Here is a 19,232-nt window from a genome sequence, read left to right as displayed (position 1 = left end):
TTGCAGGTGGTTGATACCTAAAATTATATCACAATGCACCTGCTAGATTTCGTCGTTAGATTCCTTTTGACTTATAATTATGACCTCCACATGTAAAAGTTAATCATCATCATTGTTAAATGCCTTTGAATGTTCCTTTTCTTCTCAAACTAAATAAAGTGAAGTCCACTGTGAGACAGAAACAAGAGTCCATTTAGGGAGATATTTCTTTTTCAAGCTTCTTCAGACATCAAAGAATGATTGTTACACTCTGATGACTGCATAATTTCTTTGATCTCCTTTCTGCTAACTCGACTCTTGAAGGAAAGCCATACATTTGAATTTGTTCATTTCAGGAGGCTCAAGAAGTGACAGAGGCGATGGCCACATATCTCAACTTCACAGGAAGCTTTGAATTCCTTCAGGCTTCCATGAGGAGGATGTTATTGTGAGTTTTTCTTTCCCTTCCAGTGAGAAGAAAATTCATTTTTAACCTTACAAATCCTTTTCCTCGGCACAATATCATGAAGTTTTCTTAGACCTTTACTTTGACTAAGCAGATCTTGACAACATCTAAAACATAGAGATAAATAGATTTCAAAGACAATTCAGTCTCCTCTCCACAGAAGTCTTTACCTACTGGGGTTGGTTGTCATGTCCAAATCCTCCATAAAAGAACAAAGTGTAGGTAACAAAAGGCAACTTTGAAGGAGGGAGAAGGCGGTGGGGGGGGCAAGCCATGACAGCATACCTCACATCTCACTCATTTTCTTGGAAGATGAAGTGCTTGATGCATCAACCCTCACCTCTCAGCTCAGCATTGGCTTCATGTGCTGCCACATCAATCTTTGGTGCATGTATGGCCACCTTCCGAGTCCCTGGTTTCCAGTCACTGACCAAATGATCACCATGATTGCTTGGAAGATTTAAATTACAGAAACAACAAAAGGCTCTCTTTCGGTTCTTCCTGGTGTTCCATTCTTTCAAAGTGTTGACCATATAGTTGTTGAGTCAGCAGATCAAGCTGTGTAACATGTGATTGTTTTGATTGAGATCAACTGAAGTAAGTTAGATAGCATGAAACTTTCAGATGTTTGCTTCTCTCAGGTGCCCAGTTACTTTCAAATGAATCATATCACATATTTCAACCACTTTAAATTTAGGTCGAACTATTAAATCAACATCAAAATTATACATGACACCTGTATACAAAAAAGTTATGGAGGGTCTCCAGAAAGGTGTCCATAATACTCCCACTTTTCATCTCATTTGTATATCTACACGAAATAAAAGATTAAACCTCAAAGAAATATATAATGTAGATTTACTTGTCTCAAAATTTACATCAATTCACCTGTCCATCTAATACCTATCATAGTTATAGCTTACAGCCTTAGTTTCTAGCAATTGTAAGGGGAGATGTTTCACTACTCTTCCAATACTGCTGGAGCCAAGCAACACTAACATTAATAGAATCATCTTCCACCCAGAAAATAATAATAAGGGAAAATTTGTAAAAATAAATACTGAGCATCTGGCCTTATGAATTTCTATGAAATTTATATGTATATATATATATATATAAGAAAATAAAAGCTATTGCATCTAAATAGTCTTATGTCAACAAAAATGATTTCATTGATTTAGCCTAATGGAGTATGAAGCTCTGCTGTGCAGAAAGACAATCCCCTGCAAAAGAATCTCCACTAGGGGGGTCAGAATTGAGTTGATTGTGTTCCCTTGTTCTATGAAAGCAATCAGAAAATGAAGTTGCTAATTGCTCATCAGCTTTAGAGAAAATAATATTCACAGTTGTACCACAAGGGCCCATGGAAAAGAAAATTTTGCTGTTATTTAAGAGACATGCATGACTTGTTTCTCACTTTTTTATGATGGGTTTTTTCTTTTTTTATTGGTCAGTGAAAGATGGCAATAATGACTCCAAAAGTTTCTTTCCATTTGCAAATGAGCAGTTTCTTGTATATTGATTGTTCCATTTGTCTGAAATGAGAGTGGCTTCACAAACCTACAGTTCCAGAATTATTGGCTGCCAGGTAGGGACTCATGGCTCATGCAATGATTAATTGCCAATGGATCTCAGAGTAACTTTTACATGTGAAGTTTCCTTCCCAGCTATAAGAATTATGCATACTTTCTCCTTGTATATATTGATTGTTGCGAGTGTTGGAATATTTTGTATCGAATTCTTATGTTTTGATTTCGTAGTAAGTGATAAATCTCATGTTCGAGTTGATGCTTCTCATGATATTTGATGATGGGAGGATAGATTTACTTTCCGACATCAGAATCCTAAACCCTGTAAAGAAAAATAATTCTCTAGAAAATGGAAGATGTACTAACCGTTGAATGAAGCTTTCTCTGTTTCCCCTTCCCTTCGTTGTGGTAGCCAAACAGTCATCTGAGATACACGTGGGTCTCTCTGATTACCTCTTCCCCACCTCATATTCCCGTCCCTCTCTCTCTCTCTCTCTCTCTCTCTCTCTCTCTCTCTCTCTCGCTATCTATCTCTCTACATCCCAACCACTGTGTAGTTAGAACTGCTGAACATGGAGCTGGACAAGCAAAAGCTTCTTAGCTTGCAAGCAGGAATGAGTTCACATTAAAGAGAGAAGCCAAGAACTTAATAAGTACTCAAAGGTCGGACGAGGCTAAGAAGAAGCGGCGATGAGTAGTAGTATGGGCTTAGGGAGTGGAATGATGAAGACCGTTGCATCCAAAGCTCTCGTCATCAAGATCAATCTCGCCTTCCTCAGCCTCTTCTTTCTTTCCTACATCCTCCTCCTCCTCTTACAGCCCTCGTCGGTCTACGAACAGAACGCCGCCGCCGAGATCGTCCGCTGTTCCTTGCGCGATTGCCGCGTGAAGAAGGTAAGGTGAGTACTGCTGCTGTGCGTATAGAAACCAGCTCAAACGTGGTTGCGGCTGGTGGTATCGTTGTGTTTGAAGAGCTCAACGTTGGGATTTTGCAGGTGGAAGGAGTGCGGGTTCAGAGGAAGGCTGCGAGGGAGAACCGAACGGCCATGGAGACGGTTCCCGGCTTCCTCAGAACGCTGCACGGCAACGCGAAGCTTGGTTTGGTGAACATTGTGGAGGACGAGGCGGTCGAGTGGGGACTGGTCGGTGGGAGGACGACGACGGTCGACTTCGAGCGGGTGTCCGAGAACTTGAAGTGGGAGGACCTGTTCCCCGAGTGGATCGACGAGGAGGAGGAGAACGAGGGCCCGTCGTGCCCCGAGCTCCCCATGCCCGATTTTTCCCTGTACGGCAATGTGGACGTGGTGGTGGCCAAGCTTCCGTGCCGGCGGTCGGGGACCGCCGGGTGGTCTCGCGACGTGTCCAGGTTGCAGGTCCACCTGGTGGCGGCGACCACGGCGGCGCGTAGGGGGAGGAGGGACGCGCGGGGTGCGGTGAAGGTGGTGCTCCTGAGCGCGTGCCGGCCGATGATGGAGCTGTTCCCGTGCGACGAGATGGTGGTGAGGGAAGGCAAGTGGTGGCTGTACGAGGCGGAGGCGCGGCGGCTGGAGCAGAAGGTGGCGCTGCCGGTCGGCTCTTGCAATCTGGCCTTGCCACTGTGGGGAAAAGGTGCGCCCAGCTGTTCGACCTTTTGCTCCGTCACTGTTATGCCTTCTTTCTTCGTGACAGTCACAGATTTACCATATAATAGAGATGAAGTTTCAAAGAATTTGATCTTTTGTTCTCTAAAATCTTTCAAGAAGAAGATAAATGATCGATTTAGTTGCCAATTTAAAGATCGGCTATATAGATCTTTAAATCATACACAGTAAATGTCTAGTAGGATGACTGGTTGTCATAAAAGCATAAATTGATTGACAGGAAAAAATCTAAGCTATACTGATGGATCCCATTAGCATTAATCCAGTCAAAAGTTAGATCTAACATCTAGTGATAGATATCCTGATAGATCCCATTAGCATTAATCCAGTCAAAAGTTGGATCTAACACATAGTACCAGAGAAAGAGAATGAGATCAAAAGTTCTATGGTTACATCTAATATTATTATGACCACTATAAACCTTCTGAATTAGTTGTGCATTGGGCAGACTTGTCGCCAATCAATTGATTGGAATCTTAGCTTTAGGTAGCGAAAACATCCACATCTCTCACAGGAAAAGGCCTGTGATAAGAGCCTTTTTTATCTCGGATGAGTAGAACAGAGCAATAGCAATACGAGTCTTTGCATGGACATGTGGGACACAAAGACTGCTGTCGGTGGCATAAATACATTCCACCTCGCTCAGTCCTGCGTGTTGAAGGACAGAGTACTGTGAGTTTTGCCATGATCCAACTCTTTTTCCTTGTTCCTCGGCATGATTTCTTCTTCTTTTCCAGCTTTCTATCATCATTACCACCCACCACCATCATTATGGATGCATGGACTTCCTTGGAGTTGAAAAGGTACAACAGCATGGATCTACAGATGTTTCCTCATGTCTATAGGGAGCTTTGGCATGAGAAAGACTGGCAGGTTCTGATATGAGAGCTTGTCCCCTCCACAGCAAAGGATGTCCATGCATCCATCACAATTGGTTGGTGGAGGAGAACCTGCACTGTTGTTGATATCTGCTGGATCAACATCATGCTTTTCCTTGAAGCCATCTGTTTCTGTCAACCCTTTCATTCAAAGTTCAATTTTCTTTTCTCTTCTTACCTGTCAATGCTAAGAAAACGAGTAAACTTGCAAGGCTTTGATGGAGATGTATAGGGACAGAAAAGGCCAATTCGATGTAAAGATCTTATTTAGTAAATTGAAGATGTAAGATAGTTTGATTGATTATTGTTGATAATAAGATCTTGCGATTGAATCATGTCTTAGTTGAAAAATCTAATCTGGATGGTATCGGCAATGATTTCCAGGAATTGACGTGGTCTACGATGCATCGAAGCTCGCCGGCGGTCCGATGAGCCCTCACCGCCGGGAGGCTTACGCCACCGTCCTCCATTCCTCCGATACGTACGTGTGCGGCGCCATCATCCTCGCCCACAGCATCGTCCGAACCGGCTCCACCCGCGACCTCCTGCTGCTCCACGACAAGTCCATCCCCCACGACAAGCTCCGGGCGCTCGCCGCAGCCGGGTGGACGCTCCGCGAGATCGACCGCATCCGTAACCCCCACGCCCAGAAGGACTCCTACAACGAGTATAACTACAGCAAGCTCCGCCTGTGGCAGCTCACCGATTACCACAGGGTCGTCTTCATCGACGCCGACATCCTCGTCCTCCGCAACCTCGACCTGCTCTTCCGCTTCCCTCAGATCTCCGCCACCGGCAACGACGGCGTCATCTTCAACTCCGGCATCATGGTCATCGAGCCATCGCACTGCACCTTCAAGGCACTGATGGCAAGCCGCGAGGACGTGATCTCGTACAACGGCGGCGACCAGGGGTTCCTCAACGAGGCGTTCGTGTGGTGGCACCGCCTGCCGCGGCGGGTGAACTTCCTGAAGAACTTCTGGTCAAACACGACGGCGGAGGCGAGCATGAAGAACCGCCTCTTGGCCGCGGACCCACCGGAGCTGTACGCCATACACTACCTCGGCTTAAAGCCGTGGATGTGTTACAGGGACTACGACTGCAACTGGAACGTCGGAGACCAGCGCGTTTACGCCAGCGACGCAGCGCACGGGACGTGGTGGAAGCTGCACGATCAGATGGAGGCGGGGCTGCAGCGATTCTGTAGCCTTTCGGGTACGAGGAGGGAGCAGCTGGAGCAGGAGAGGCGGCAGGCGGCGGAGCTGGGGTTCGGGGACGGCCATTGGAGGCTGAAGGTATCAGGGAATGGCAGGACCGTGACGACGGAGTGAGGAGTCGTTCGCAGGCTTAGTAAGCAATGCTGGTATTCTTTTGATAGATCATATCTATCTACGTCTCCGATGGTTGGATTTTGATAGGGTTCATACGGTTTGTGCCTGTAGAGAATAATGGTGAGAGGAGGAAACCAAAGATCCTATTGTTCCCATCCATCAGAGATCTCAATAATGTGTGGAATGCAGTGAAAGATTTCTTTTATGCTTTGAGCACCCTTTTCTGTCTCACCTTTTATGAATGAATCACCAAGAGATATGAATACTGTTCATGATACACTAACAGAGCAGGAGGCAAACTCACCTTAGGAAGGAGCAATGTTTGGTTCCCTGTACAAAATTCCATGCTTTTTAGTCTCATAAAAGCATCAGAATAATTAGATAGCAAGATCATCAATGTCTGCATCCATTTATCTAATTCCCAACCAAGCTCATCACAAAGTTCACATTTTCCGTAAAATGCGAAGAGGCTTATCAAGTTAACAAGCTCTATTGCTCATTATCATATATGCCTTCTCACTGAAAGCTTTTACTCACTCCATTGTCTCGGAAAAGGAAATAAATGAATAAGTAAACCATGCTGTTCGTAATGCTGTCATTATACATAGCGAACCATGTGAACATTTGTTGTGGCAATATGATGGACCGCTGATCCTTGAAAACTTGCATAATCTAAGACAGAGTAGGGTATTTTATCAACTTCAACTGTCACATGCATCGAAAATTCTGTTCTTTTCTCATGAAGTAGTACATCCAAAGCAATGATGACATTGGTCGAGTGACCTTATAGTAGAAGTATACAAATTTGTTGTGTATGAAAGATCCGGATCCTTGACTTGTTCACGCCCTATGTACATTGTCCGACCGCTGGATTATATGCATTTGCCATGACCAACAAGTAATTGGCCTGCAAAAGGTTCAGATTTTTTAGAGTAAATAAAAACAAAATCAAGATCAACAAGATGCTGCCCGCCCGTGATTTGAAGCTATAGTTTGGCGCTGGTTGTTCTTCTTTCAGCTTGAAGTGCCAATCTGTGATTAACGGGAAAGGTTCAGAACGAGCGACATACTTGTATTTCGGGGAGAGCACGGGTTCAGGTCAATAAGCTAAGTTCGGTATTAGGAAGAAACAACAAAGTGCTTACGTTAATTGAGTTCCTTCTTTTGGAGTTAGAGAGTGGACAAAAGGAGTCTCCAAGAAAGAAATGCCATAGGATCACACATTTCAGCAATTGCCACAACCAGCCGATGACTGGCTGGAAATTTTCGTCATTTATGAAAACAGGAAATTCAGATAACATTTCATCCATATTTGTATCACATTCTCCATAAGGTGGCAGAATACTAGTCCATTCCTACATAGACATAAGCTACATATTCCTACTGATAATGCAAATGATTTTTCACCTTTCCTGAAATATATGTAGTTGCGCCCTTACTGCTTCCATGTCCGAGTAACTGACCTAGTTGGTTATCATTACGATGATAAAATCATAAATCAGATATTAAAAGAAATCTACCTGTATTTTCCTGATAACATATGCAAGCATTCGTTTCAATTAATTTCCTAATGCAAAATGATATTTCTCCTTTCTTGAAATATGTGCATTAGCACCCTAACTGCTGTTTGAGAATTCGAGCAAACGAGCGGTAGTTGGTTATCATCATGGTGATAAATCATAAATCGTATATCAGAAAACAAAAGAAATCTACCTGAATTTTCCCGCATATGTGAGCATTCTTGCGCCAATTGATGTCCTCTTGCTGATAAAGAAATTGTTTTGAGGTTCAAATTTCTACTTCAGGAAGAGGCAATTTCCAAAAATTCCATGAATTGTAGTCCTCCTGAGCAATAATTAAAGAAGATTAGATAATTATCAGATACAATATTGAAATAAACATCTAGGTAAATTGATAACAACAGATGGCGAAGATCATCTGTTATAGATAATATACCTAAAATAGGGCACTATACAACTTCACAAGTTGCAATGAGTTTGAATTTTGAAAGTCTTGAAACTGAAATGATTGCAAGGTCTGACCTGTTCTAATGAGGACATTGGTGGAAAAATTCCATTGACTAACTCGTGGAGTGAAGCATATGATCTTGTATCAACTCGGCGATTTACTGCGACCTGACCCTGTGTATTACCAAACAATTATGAAAAAAATTTCAGTCTTCAACATATATCTCATAATTTTATTGCATTCCTCAGAATGACTTGGATATGTACCTTAGGATTGATAATGAAGATCTTGCCTATAGGAATTCCAACCTTGAGGTAACTAATCTCATCAGTATCCCTGTTTCCAAAGCCAGCATAGAATGGATTGCAATCAGGTGGGAAAAGTGCCTTAATATCCTGAAAAATATGAGGCTCTATGTCATTCTCTAAGTAAAGACCTTCCAGAATCCAGATTTGATAAAATAAACAAAGCAAAAATCTGTAAACAATAGATATATATAGAACTATGAAGATTAAGGAAAAATTGCCACCTTTTTTTATAAGGAATAACAACATTTACTATTTTCATAAAAAAGAGTAAAAGAGTCCTGAAGCTACAAAAAAAGGGTTAAGTTTTCTCAATAAGTCTGAGTTTCCAAAGAGCTTCTCAGAATCAGCTGTTGAGAAATCGACGTCTTTGTGTACAAATTTTGCCCTGTGGTGTCTAACTATTTGCAAAAACCAACAACAGGCCTACCGTTGCAATATTTTAGGAAGGACAAGGGGACATGACATCTATTTGATGCCTTGATTAGTGAAGACTGCATAATATAAAGTATTTGAATAGTTTTGTACCTATAACTGCAGAAAGTACTTTACATGTAATGTGATACTCAAAAGTAGACAAAGCTTTTGATTGAACACAAACTCATCCAAATTTAAACCAACCAAGTGGCAAGCAAAAGTCACTGAAGATTGGCCAAACCAGAAAGTTTGTGAAGAATGCTACTCATGAACGACGAGTGATGCCATGAATTCTGTGTAATCATTGAGTACCTTTTAAATTAAGAGAAAAGTTCTATAAGACAATTGTTAGATCAATAATATTTTATGGATTGATTATTGGGATATTACGAAATAATATATACAAAAGGTTTATGTTGTCAAGAATCAAGATGAAAATATAGAAATGGATGTGTAAAATTATTATAAAAGATAGGAAAAGATACATCCTCATTCATAACCAATTAGGTCCAGATTTGATAGAGGATAAAATAGAGGAGACTCGTTTACGATGGTACTAAGATGTGCTTAAGATGGTCCTGGCATGTGCTAAAGGTACGTACAGATATTATAGTTAGAAGAGGTATGATAATTACTATTAATGATATGAGAATAGGTAAAGTGACTAAAAGACTTTATATATAAACCAAGTGTAATTTTAAATAAACCTTGAACTTGGATGGAGTATTTTTGTGTTATCCCTGTAGTATCTATTTCCCCTTATCTTTTCCTTGGTTAATAATCTTTTTAGAACAACCATTCTACCATAATCAAATACACAATATAGACAACCAATGGGTTGACTTACCCTATCTTTGGGTAAAAGAAAGAAATGTAATAGTTAGCACTTCGCACCGAGATTCTTCTACTAAGATATCATACCAACTTCTCAATTAGAGGATAATGGATGGGGATACAAAACACAATTTTCAACGTGTCTAGAAGATTTAAAAAAGGAATGCCATTGAATTGACTTGTATCAGTTTCTCTAATTATGCAGAAGAGATTGTCAAGCAATGAAAAAAATAGGGAAAAATAAAAAAGACAGAACATAGTAATTATATATTATACATTTATCATAGACAAACCAAGATTCGTCATTGCTTATAAACCATAGAAAGAGAAACAAACAACTTAAATTAACTACAGATTGATCTTTAATTCAGCAGCAGCACATCCAGATCTAGCATGAAACCCTACATTTTAGGAGCTGGACAACATTTTCTTTTCAGCAGGAAAAAACATTTAAAAAATATTTAATATTTGTGATATATATAATACTTGTACAGAATCAAAAGTGGGCACTTTGTGATAGAGTTTTTCGAGATTTTCTTAGTTACATACAACACTTCTGAACTCCATAAACAGCACAAATATTGGAAAATTAGGAGATCATATCCAGATGTAGCATGTGACTATCGAAGATCAGATAAGAGGAAACTACAGTCCAATAAGCAAATGTTTGAAAAAAAAAAACAGCATCAGAGAACAGGACTGACCTCTAGACATGAGATCTTGAATTCATGTGGGGCTCTTCTGATAACTGCAATCAATAAACTCCAGGATTACTCATATCATTTATAAGAGGCCAAATTATTAACTCCATTCCTCTCATGAAGCGACTTAATTATATCTTGTAAAACAACTATAGGTAGCAAATTCTGATATGATGTATAAAAATAAAGCTTAACTAATACAAAAAGGTTCCGCACAAGGAGTATGTCTATAGTTTCTATAACAATATTCAACAATCTTAGACTCTTAGTGAAACTTCACTATTGTGAACATCATAGCAAGAGATCTCCTTAGTAATTCAAGAAAATTTGAAATAGGGAAAAAATGCTGATAATCACCTAGAGGATATAATAGTTACTATATACTTAATGCTGAACTCCCTGACTCTAGTATCAACAGTTTTTTTTATAATTTAAATACTAAAAGGTAAGTACGTGCCAGTAGTGATCAATAGGTCAAGGCAAGCTAAGACAAATTCTACAGTCCCTAAATTTGGTTTTTGTAATATATTGGTATCTATTAATGCCCACAGCTATCAAACAACATGCAATCATCAAGACTTCAGAATGCAAAATGGCACATGCCTAGTTATTTGCTCAGACATTCATAAAAAAACCTAGAACATTCACATTTCTAACAACCCTAGGTATAAAAGTAGCAAAATCCATAAATTATAGATACATCGGAATTAGCATATCAAATAATTTCCAACAAACAAAGCAAAAGCTGCTTGTACAAGAGAGAATGATAGGAACGAAATAATTCTAAGTTTCAACATGCCTTTTTCATATAGAGACCATTTAAAAAAAAAGACTAGAGTCTAGACCTTCTCTGTAAAGTGAAGGAAAGAGACCATCAGGAGATATGACAACTGGACCATCTGGCAGAGCCTTTCCATCCTGCAAATTGAGACATGGTTAGATCCCAAAAGGTGAAGTACAAAGAGTTCATTGCGGCCTCTGCTACTTACAAACAAGCCACAACTACCAATTACTTATCCTGTGAAAGCCATTTTTTCATGTATCACCTGTTTAAGGTTGAAAAGGAACTGTCGTGTCAGATGAGCCTGTGAAATTGCACGGGCACTGAGAAATAGCAATTGATATCCATTGTCCTGAAAGAAAAAGAGATATTCACTTAATATATGTTTGGCACGGAAAATATTGCTGCTTGAATGGAATTTTAATGACTGGGTGCTTCTCTAATTAGTAAGACTCAACACGAAACAAAATCTCATCGAGAGAGTCAAGTTGGAACAAGTATTGCAACCCCTATCATGTTATCTCAAATCAGAATAAATGAAAGCTTCTAGCAGTCAAGACCAATATGCACTGGCAAGTGTGCGCTTTCCATTAAAATGGGATGTCTATGACATGTGATCAGGACAGGTGCATTATGGTGTCAATTGCAGGTCTGAACGCATGCTAAAATGACAGCAGGACAAATTGTCCCAAAACAATGACAGGTTACACAAGAAGTAACATGATTATGGAGGGGAATAATACTTAATAGAATAGACAGATGAGGTGGTCTAATATGACTTAATGACCTTATGATATATAGTTTGAGGTATTCAAGTTCCTCGAAGACCCAAAAATACCTCCAACTCTCCTAGCTCTACCAACATAATATTCAAATGACAGAATATCTGAAGAAAATTTCAACAACTAATAGTTCTGATATTCGAGTATGGTTAAAGACAGAATAACGTAAAGCACAATATCAGCTTAAGCACAAGCGGTTCCAATATTTTTTATAGTTAGAGACTTGACTGATAACCTGCTGGTTTTTTTATCTTAAAATATGCCAAGGCCAACCGGCTAGACCATAATCATCAACTTGTCCTTAGATCCTAGTAAATTGACGGCCATCTTTATTTCCCGATAAAAACTATTAAAGCGAGAAATTATCAGACCAAACACCTAATAGATACTTGTTAAAATTTTGTTTTGCACCACTAAATACTAATAATAAGGTAAGTTATTTGAAACATTTGACCCATCAAAACTAGAGGCGAAGTGCTCTCAGGAAGCCTCCATTAATTCAGTACGCACCTCTGAAGAACAGTTATCATAATAAAGCCAACTCCAAGTTATTGAGATTTGACAAAATTTATGATCAGTAATTCCAAAGCATAAGTTTCTTATGCATCATGCATCTAGTATATGCAATTGTGCAAATATTGTAAGTATCAATTTCATACATTGCAACAAATAAATTTCAACCAACATCTTGTGCTGGTATGATCAAAAAATGTGACAATAAAACATGACATACAATTGTAGATAATAAGCTCCCAATGCAGTAAATTGAGAAATTTTTCTAAACCTTGATTGCAGAAAATAAATGAGCAACACCAGTCTGGGACCAATCTATACCAACCAAAGGCATGAACTGCCCAAGAACATCTGATCTGTAATGTATAGAGCAAAAGCAGATAATCAGCCACAAAATCTCCTAGTCCAAGAAATTTGACCGCCAAAAATAAACAATTGCCATATAAACAATGATTCAGATAAAAGAAACATTTTAGAATGAATAATTTTGTCTCCAAATAATTTTCCTCCACCACCAATTCTGCTGCAACAAATTATGAAACATGTATCCTACAGACTTCTTGCATGCAACATCTACAGAAGAAAAGGACATAACAGACAGGGTACAACTTATGAACTTCATGACTTACTTGATAGTAAAGAACCCAATAAGCATCCAACAATTACATAACGAAAGAATTAGTATGACTTTATAAAGCTTGAAAACTACATATATTTCACAAGTCATAACTTTTAAACCATGCAATCTCAAAGTTTTCACATACAAGCATCTTAGAACAAGAGCAACAAGATTTCGTGAAAGGAATCATTTTAATTATTCATGTCTCCAACTTAAGTGTTAATATTTACTGCATGTTGTATGCAATACATAGAGATGGTGCCTGATACAAAGCTAAATGGCAGGAAATTCCATGTAGGTGACCCCAAATAGCTGGGATATATAGCTTCTTGTTGTTGTGCATACAAAATCTCAGTTGTGCATCTTTAGCAATGTCTATCATATTAGTGATTAGAAACTGTCAGACAAGCAATCTTCTGAAGTCAGTGAAAAGGAAACTAATCCTGCTTTCTCGAGCATGCTTTGTTTCATAATGTCAATAATATTAGTATTACCAAATGGAACAAGAAATAAAGAATGACAGTATAATCAACTAAACTCTAATAAGTATACACATTGCAAGACTCCATTGGCCTAATGTCATGGTCTATTAATTTCAATCAAAGGAATAAAAGAGCTTCCACACACATCAGAAGATATTGATGAACAAATCAGAGATCAGACCAAGACTTCGCAGGCTAAGCCTTTTTTACAAAGCGAATAGATCCAGAAATTAGGACAACAAGAAGTTCAATGTCCTCTAGCTAAAGTTTACCTACTAAGAACAGAATGGATAATAGCCTAACCAGCTCATAAGCATACAAGTTGATCAGAATGCACCATTGACAATCAACATTGGTTACATGGCTTATCCATAGAAAAACCAAGTGTTTCATATATTAATATCAGCAAATCAATGTCTAAGAGATGGATCCCTGAAATCATGTCAGTAGGCCATAATATACAACAATTTACAAGAAACAGGGTATCTGACATGATTCAAGGGCCCACTACTGTTCCATCCCACTGCTTGCTACAACCCCAAAATAAGGATGAATGTTATCTGAGACAAGGTAGCCAAAGAATGGGTTGGCCACAGTAAAAGAAAGCAGCACACAAGCATGTCTAATTAGAACTAGTATAGTGCTTACCTGGTGATAGTTCCATCTACATCAGAGATAACTATCCGAGTATTCCATTTCCAAAGATATATCCTTGCATCAACCTATTCAATATGATTAATTAGGTACTATTTAGACGAATGTGATGAAAAAAAGAGAGATTGAACACATTATAAAAGAAGAAACAATGACTGGGAGAACCTGCTGTGATCCAAGCACTGGTGTTGAGAAACTAAACGTAACCACATTCTGGCCCTCTTTGAGATTCAAGGAAGCAATTTCGTCAGATGTTGGAGTAAGTGACTGCACCTTCTTAGAGTTCTTGGCTTGCAGCATGTCACTTTGTTGAGTCATGTTTCCAATCCCTTGGGAAGCCAGATCCACATCCATCTCATTGGTACCTTTAGAGGTTGCATGAGCATTGCTTATGGTCTTGGACCTTTTCAAGAAAGGCCATAGCCAACTCCCTCGAGATGGTGTGATGCTTCTAGAAGCTCCATTTTTTTCCTCATCTCCATCCACAGGTATCATACCTTGAGGTTCCAATATTATTTCCTGACCAAAACAAACCATTCCCAAGATAATAGGTGCAGCTGCATTCCATGGAAAGTATCTATCACCAATTCTGACAACAAGTTTTTCATTCTTCAAAAGAGATGGACCCAAAGCAGAAAATTGCTCCAAATTCACCTTTTTAGCATCAAATACTTGACGAGCTGCACCTGCTCCCATCCCTTCAAATAACAATTGCTTGCAGAGGGATAACTCTGCATGAAGCATTCAACATAAAAATCATTAGGATAACTTTCCATAAACTTGATCATATACTTGAATTTAATGCTATAATTGGATAATCATTTACACTTGATTGGAGTAGGAACGATAGATGCAAGCTCTTTGCTGAACAACTCTCCTAAGTGACCCAATATATGATTTCTTAAAGCATAAACACATACAGGATCATGTGCAGTGATCTAGAATCTATAAAAGACACTTTTGCAACAGCCAATACAAAATCATCAATACATTCATCCAGCTCTGACTACTTTGGTTAAAGTCGATCTTAGTAAAACTATGGTATACTGTTATGATATTATCTACAGTATCCTTCCATATAATAAATCATGCACTATCATGATGAATAGTCAACCATATCATGTCATGTTTGACAAATTTTGCTTCTGATGTATACTAGCCTACATGGAACTTCGCATAGTATGTATACTAATCCTTCCATATGATAATTGTTTTTGATATTTATGTTAATATGATGACAAAAATGTCTAAGGCAAACTTATTTACCAACGGTGGGATTTGCCAAAGTGCCTTTCTGTTCCTCCTCATTTTGAGCAGAGCTAGCAGTAGCAGCAGCAACAGATGTATATCCTTGCATTGCTTCTGTTTGAAGCTCTGCCACCAACCTTGAAGAGCTAGAATCTTCATTCTTAAGCATGTCCAGCTTACATATGTCAGTTTTTGATTCCAATGAGCAACTCATTGAGCATAGATCTGATCCTTTGAGATCCTTAATATGACTACGAATAACGGGCAATGATCTAGATGATAGTTCAGGTTCTCGAGAACTTGTCTTGCATCCCTGGATACTTATTGGACTAGAAGTTGATATTAGAACATCAGAAATTCCCTCCAGAGGCTGTTTAGGGTTCTTTATTTGCAGGTCTTGCTCTTCTAGATCACAGCATGCAGTGGGTGTCAGCGGATGCTCAGCATGAACAACCTTGTTATTGTTTGATAGCTCAGCGTCAATATCTTTCATATTAAAATTGTCGATATCACTAAATGGAAATTGAATATCTTCCAAGATGTCAGAGCAGGGAACATGATATTCTGCTACTTCTGTAGGGCTAGAGATACCAAAATCTTGAGCAACATTAATCTCCTCAAAAGAATAGGACCTCTTCAGATTAATACCTACATCAAAATTTCCTATTTCTTGAGTTACATTGCTCGAGTTGCAAGAATTAGGTATATCACAAATGCTATGTGATTCTGCAGAAGAGCCAGAATTAAGTGGATCATTTGATACATCAAATGGAAAAGAGGTGACTTGAGCAGCTTTTCTTTCCCTCATCTGATGGTGATTCCCAAAGAGATCAATTTGCTGAAAGTCAGTTTCTTTGTCATGAGAAGATTCCTCTGCAATAACATCCATAGATATGACTTCATCTTCACAGCTTAGCAACTGTTGATTGTATAAAAAGGGAATACAACTTGAGAATTGTTCAGAGCTTAAATTGGAAACAGATTCAGTAATAAACACACTGTCATCTGAATCCTCAAATGCCCCATTTCTGGTATAGTCACATTGCAATTTTTCAAACACATAAGACTCACTAACTCTAGATGTTTCCAAGCCCTGGTCATGGCAACGATCTGAATTTTCTTTACTCAATGATGCACTTGATGCTAACAGGTCATTTACTTCTTGAACCATGTTTCTAGTGTCGCACAAAAATCCATTCTCACATTGCTCAGCCCCAATAGAAAGAAAGTCCAAATGCCCAGAAGGCTTGTCATCCGAAAAATTAATTCTAGTAACTGACCTTTCAACAGTCTCATGGTAGCTGGAAGAAGTAATTCCATTTCTGTCACTATCACATGTAAAAATGCCTCGTGTTGAACCCACAGAGCTTCCGGTATGCAATTGTTGTGTGTCATCGTAATATGCAGCTGAACCAGGATTCTGGGTATCAATCTTGTCTGATTGTGTTGTCACCGATTCTGAGATCAACTTGTTTCTATCAGTTATATCACTAACCACCAAGGTAGAAATCTGCACAACCATTTCTTGGGAGGTTTCCTCTTCGGAATTCTTTTCAGAAAGCATGAGGTTCCTATGTGCATCACCTATTTCCTCATCATGTGAAACAAAAGCATCACAAGAAGTTGCATCAAAATCTAAGTTAGGCTCGACAACAGGGTTCCTAAAGACAAATTCAGAGTTACTTTGATCAGAGATTTCCCTATCACCAGTCTCAGATGTATATGTCTCTGTGGTTTCCTCAGTGACTCTTGGACATGAAGGGTCATTATCTCTTTCTTCTTCTGAACAACTTCTGCTTGAAATGCTTCTCCTAAAATCATCATCCATCCCTTCACCATGAGAATCGAGCTTTTCATCACCATGTAAGTCATCATTTGGCAAAATTGTCTGAGAATCATGTTCTTCATCAGCAACACAAACATTCATCTCGCTATCCTCAGATGATTTTACCTGAGTACTGTCAGATCTCTGGTCACTGGGCTTCAGATTGGTTGACCACTTCACTTCCAAGAGGTCAGCTGCAATCTCTGCACGCTCCATTGACCTAACCCTGTCCACATTTCCGCCCTTGCCGTTTTCCTTGATCGACTTCCGCCCAAACATAAGACCTAAGATCGCTGATCGTCTTGAACTTGTTCGAGTCACAAGCTTACCGTTCCCATTATCCACCCGGGTGACTAGCTCCTTTTGTCCACCCTCGACATCAAAGCTCCGTATCTTTTTAAATCCCCCATTCTTCACCCTTTCCTCTGTCTCATCCCCAGAAGTTGGCGGTGACAAGACGGGTTCTGGTTCCCCAGCTTCCGCATCCCTGAGGAAGAAGGCCTCTCCTTTATGGTCCAAGAACATATTGAATCCAGCTTCAACGCCATTAACAGATATCCTGACAATTTTTTCTTTTGTCTTCAAGACACCTTGAAACTTCCCGAACCGGACATACCACGGCGAGGACTTGTAGCTCCCATCTTGCTGCTGGACAACGATGATGTCCACCGCTCCTCCGAATGGATGAAAGGGGCCCGAGACGGTGTACACCCCCCGGGAGATGTAGCTGCCGATCTTCCCCACGGCATACATCTTCTTCCCCTATGTCCACCTTCCGCACAGTTACAAATCATAAAACCTACAAAGAATTCACGTTTCGCCAACAAATGACCGGCAGGAAGAGACTCAGTCGAAGGAACCCTCAACAAGCCCGGACTCAGCAGATCAGAGAAACCGTCATCACAAGCAAAAAAGACTGGCAAAATCAGACCATCCTGACGAAATCTCCAAGAATCCGGAAAAAAGAACGTCGAAGATGTCCAAAACTCGAAGAATTACATGGGAAACAACAAATCAATAAGAAGAAAGGAGAACAAAAGTAGATCAACGAACCACGAAATCTCTGCAAGATGCGATCTTTACGAAGCTCTAGACCACAAATACCTCCTCTGACACGGAAATGAGCAGAAGAAGGTAAAATGACCAACCCAAACACCTCCCTAGACTCAAGCCCACATTCCGAACCGTCGTCTTTGTAGGAGCCACGGGGCCCAATTGCGACGCCGTCTGGCTAACAACAGCGAAGGGATCGAAGCATATTCGGATCCAAGAAATTCCAGGGTGAAGGGGCGACACCGATCTGACTCCCGCGGCTAACAACGCCCCCTCACCCCCAGCGACCGAAATCTCAAACGCAAAACTCCTCCTTTTAACATCTGGCGTTCCTTTGGAGTGCGAGCCCAAGAAAGATCGGTGGGGATTTCGGGTTACATTCGTGGTTCCGAGATCGAATCCACCGTCGATTTTGCCTTCGTGGTTCGCACATTAAATCCACCGTCGATTTCCGAGGCCTTGGGGACTCTCAGAATAAGCGAATGCCACGAGACGTTAAACGTCGGTTGCGGTGTCGAAGAGGATAACAAATCATAAAAAGAAATATGTTTTCGTATTTATTCTTCTAAATTTAAATTTAACACACATCCTTCAAAACCTAAAAACTTGTCTAAACATTATCGTAGTTAATCTTTTTAACCCTTGTAAATTAATTATTTGTTCTTTAAAATCTCATTATAACGCAAAAAAAATTATATTATTTTAAATATTTTATATATTTTAAATGAAAATTAAAATATTTGAAATGGTGAATGATACTTATAATCATAAAAATTCAAACCTCGGCTGTCCAAGAGGCAATAATAGTAGGCATTTGGTACGCTCATTGTTTAATGAAACCTGGATATAATAATATATGTTATGGGAATGAACAATGAAGCAATGGTATCTGCATCGGGAAGACTTGGATACAGTATGCTCATGGGCAAAAAGGCAACCCTCATCCAAGTTTCTATGGCAACAACAAAATAGTTTTCATCTTATGAATTAAGATAAGACATCAAAGCAATACTCTTATAAAACAGATCATTCAGGTCCCAGGACCTAGGAATGACAAGATACAATTTCTGGCACTGAACTGGTCGATACAGATCTGATCAAGTTCTTCCATGTAAATAAGTCTCTGAACTCATCATATCAGTCAACACAAAAATTCAATGTCATGCTGGATTAGTAAAATTGTTTTCCTTCTCGGCGCCGATTCTTCCTGGAAGAGGATAGATGTTT

At 39.6% G+C, this 19,232-nt stretch overlaps 2 protein-coding genes across 10 annotated transcripts; one reads left to right on the top strand and one right to left on the bottom strand.

Moving 5' to 3' along the window:
• The first annotated feature begins 2,494 nt into the window (after positions 1–2,494).
• Positions 2,495–6,036, top strand: LOC103987432 (UDP-glucuronate:xylan alpha-glucuronosyltransferase 2). 2 transcript variants are annotated; one of them, XM_009405736.3, is made up of 3 exons: positions 2,495–2,868; positions 2,970–3,582; positions 4,877–6,036. In XM_009405736.3, the coding sequence occupies exons 1-3, from the start codon at positions 2,665–2,667 to the stop codon at positions 5,821–5,823; spliced, it is 1,764 nt and encodes a 587-aa protein (XP_009404011.2). In that variant the 5' UTR covers positions 2,495–2,664; the 3' UTR covers positions 5,824–6,036. The 2 variants fall into 2 exon arrangements, with proteins under 2 accessions (XP_009404011.2, XP_064968248.1); XM_065112176.1 differs by having other exon boundaries at positions 2,741–2,873.
• A 328-nt stretch (positions 6,037–6,364) lies between these two features.
• Positions 6,365–18,339, bottom strand: LOC103987430 (phosphatidate phosphatase PAH2). 8 transcript variants are annotated; one of them, XM_065112174.1, is made up of 13 exons: positions 18,006–18,339; positions 15,146–17,751; positions 14,045–14,610; positions 13,874–13,947; positions 12,396–12,480; positions 11,095–11,181; positions 10,894–10,966; positions 10,052–10,095; positions 8,058–8,186; positions 7,866–7,964; positions 7,537–7,668; positions 6,969–7,286; positions 6,365–6,855 (listed from the first exon to the last, which is right to left on the bottom strand). In XM_065112174.1, exons 2-11 carry the CDS (start codon positions 17,703–17,705, stop codon positions 7,612–7,614), a joined length of 3,774 nt encoding a protein of 1,257 aa, XP_064968246.1. In that variant the 5' UTR covers positions 17,706–17,751; positions 18,006–18,339; the 3' UTR covers positions 6,365–6,855; positions 6,969–7,286; positions 7,537–7,611. The 8 variants fall into 8 exon arrangements, with proteins under 8 accessions (XP_064968246.1, XP_018683429.2, XP_064968245.1 ...); XM_018827884.2 differs by lacking the exon at positions 6,969–7,286 and having other exon boundaries at positions 6,365–6,730; positions 14,045–14,398; positions 14,534–14,610; XM_065112173.1 differs by having other exon boundaries at positions 6,365–7,286.
• Positions 18,340–19,232: the final 893 nt, after the last annotated feature.

This window comes from Musa acuminata, chromosome BXJ2-6, assembly GCF_036884655.1.
Source record: "Musa acuminata AAA Group cultivar baxijiao chromosome BXJ2-6, Cavendish_Baxijiao_AAA, whole genome shotgun sequence".
In the NCBI taxonomy this organism is placed as follows: domain Eukaryota; kingdom Viridiplantae; phylum Streptophyta; class Magnoliopsida; order Zingiberales; family Musaceae; genus Musa; species Musa acuminata.
The sequence above is the reverse complement of the archived record's forward strand: the minus strand, read 5'-3'. Positions and strand labels throughout refer to the sequence as shown.

Bases quoted from the DNA above. Each gene is read 5' to 3' on its own strand.
- LOC103987432 (XM_009405736.3), top strand. From the start codon at position 2,665: ATGAGTAGTAGTATGGGCTTAGGGAGTGGAATGATGAAGACCGTTGCA. The intron at 2,869-2,969 runs GTAAGGTGAGTA...GGGATTTTGCAG, and splicing joins GCGATTGCCGCGTGAAGAAG to GTGGAAGGAGTGCGGGTTCA. The intron at 3,583-4,876 runs GTGCGCCCAGCT...AATGATTTCCAG, and splicing joins CTTGCCACTGTGGGGAAAAG to GAATTGACGTGGTCTACGAT.
- LOC103987430 (XM_065112173.1), bottom strand. From the start codon at position 17,705: ATGTATGCCGTGGGGAAGATCGGCAGCTACATCTCCCGGGGGGTGTAC. The intron at 12,481-13,873 runs GTAAGCACTATA...TATACATTACAG, and splicing joins GTAGATGGAACTATCACCAG to ATCAGATGTTCTTGGGCAGT. The intron at 7,669-7,865 runs GTCAGACCTTGC...ATTATTGCTCAG, and splicing joins CAATGTCCTCATTAGAACAG to GAGGACTACAATTCATGGAA.